Consider the following 2,139-nt stretch of genomic DNA (forward strand, 5'->3'; position numbering starts at 1 on the left):
CACTTTATTACGTGCCCCCCCCCCAATGGCACAGCGGCATGTCTGCGGAATTACAACGCTAGAAACCGGATTTCGATACCTATGGTGGGCAGAGCACAGATAGCCCATTGTGTAGCTTTGTGCTTAACTTCAAACAACAACTTTATCACGTGGCCATCCTAGTAGTATGAATACAAGTGACATAGAAATAATATCAAAGTACGGGAAAATATACATACTTTTACAAAGATACGAGTTAATGAAACAATATACTGCCACATATCATACATATTTAGTACACAGGTCGTGTCTGCTTACAGGCAAGAGGCATGCAAGTAATCTAACACATAAAATGTTTAATTCCCCAAAGTGTCGGTTTGCGTGCGAGAAAAAAAAAGACGAGGTCATCCAAAGGAAGAATTATCTTGCGCAAGAACAAAATTTAAGGTCTTGTAAATTGAACGTATCGGTTCATTCTAAATAAATGCAACAACACGTAAAACTCAGAAGAAGAAGAAAACAAAATAAGAGTTTAACCAACCTTTGTGTGCAAAAAGGCCAAACTTTTGTTGACATTTTCTATTTTATGAACTCGCATTTTTCCATGATTTGGCTTTCCGAGCTTTTCTCCGGAAATAATCTCCAAAAGTTTTAGCAGTTTCTTCCCGTCTGTCAGGTCGGTGAACAGATCTTCCACCTCCATCCTCGCCTGCAAATGTAATGAAAACAACAAAGATGGGCAGATTATCGGGCATACAAATGTACTCGAACATGTTTCAATACATAGAGAAATCCTCCTTTATACATTTCAATTAAATGTATTTCGATAACTAGTGCAAGCAGTGCAGTTGGAAGAAAACGAAAATATTCATAATGGTATCACAAAATAGGGTATAAAACTTAACTTAAGAATATTAAAACAAGTATAATATAAATGTTTTATTGGCAATTTGCAATTCCACTATAGGGTTACTTCCATCAAATTGTGATATGTGTTTTTTAACGGCTAATGAAAGTGTTTCAACCAGATTGGGTTTAACTCACCATCAGTGCATGTCACTTGATTTTAAATACAGCACGACTAATGAAAGTGTTTCAACCAGATTGGCTTTAACTCACCATCAGTGCATGTCACTTGATTTTAAATACAGCACGACTAATGAAAGTGTTTCAACCAGATTGGCTTTAACTCACCATCAGTTCATTTTACTTGATTTTAAATACAGCACGACTAATGAAAGTGTTTCAACCAGATTGGCTTTAACTCACCATCAGTGCATTTTACTTGATTTTAAATACAGTACGACTAATGAAAGTGTTTCAACCAGATTGGCTTGAACTCACCATCAGTGCATTTCACTTGATTTTAAACAACTACAATAGTAACTGATGCTTAAAGACATACTTAGACACGCTACACGCTGCTACACAATAGTGTAATAACACAGTAGTTTAAGCCAGTTTTTGCAAGAGTATTTAACGTCGGAAATATTTACAATATCCACTATACATATTTACCGCCAGTTATACTTTTATTGTACATGTGCATGAACGTTTAAGGGAGTTATAATTGATTTTATATATGAATGATATTTAACGTTGGTATAATGTTTCATTGCACATAATTAATAACATCTAAGTCAGTTACGAACTCTTACAAAATATTAAAGGACAAGATTTTAGAGTTACATTGTTCAGCCAAATGAACAACAGCTGAATTAAGAGTATATTTTTAAGAGCATAACCTATTCACCGAATATAATCAAACACTTTCCTTGACAGTGTACTGGTTGTTGTAATGTTTTGCAACATAAGTACCATCAAATTTAAAGTGGTCAAAATTAGGGTATTACTCAATCAACTCGTCTGAAAAAAAATATCTTTTGGCCAAAAAAAAAAAAAAGATACTCGCTAGCTTTTCTTTTCTCTAACTTTGATACAAACTCTGTACCTGTAGAGTAGAGTATACTTGAATTCAATCGGCGGACGACGTTAAGGGAACTCTATCACGATCCTCAGACAGTAAAGCCTGAGTTGACTGCCTTCCGGGTTAAGGCGTTGACGTTCACAACTTCAATGGGACTCTGGAGCGTTCTATCAGACTCATATCAGGATCTATTGCTGTACAATCCATAGCCTCTATCGTTCTTATTCAGGGTA

The 2,139-nt window shown here is 35.5% G+C and overlaps 1 protein-coding gene across 1 annotated transcript in view; it reads right to left on the reverse strand.

The window, feature by feature from the left end:
• LOC106459460 (spectrin beta chain, non-erythrocytic 1-like) overlaps positions 1-688 on the reverse strand; it is a 179,713-nt gene extending 179,025 nt beyond the window's left edge. The window contains exon 1 of the mRNA XM_022385955.1: positions 521-688. Coding sequence (XP_022241663.1) covers positions 521-682 — 162 coding nt within the window. The 5' untranslated portion in view covers positions 683-688. The remainder of the gene's footprint in view (positions 1-520) is intronic.
• Positions 689-2,139: the final 1,451 nt, after the last annotated feature.

The sequence above is a fragment of the Limulus polyphemus genome, unplaced genomic scaffold, assembly GCF_000517525.1.
Source record: "Limulus polyphemus unplaced genomic scaffold, Limulus_polyphemus-2.1.2 Scaffold612, whole genome shotgun sequence".
NCBI lineage: Eukaryota > Metazoa > Arthropoda > Merostomata > Xiphosura > Limulidae > Limulus > Limulus polyphemus.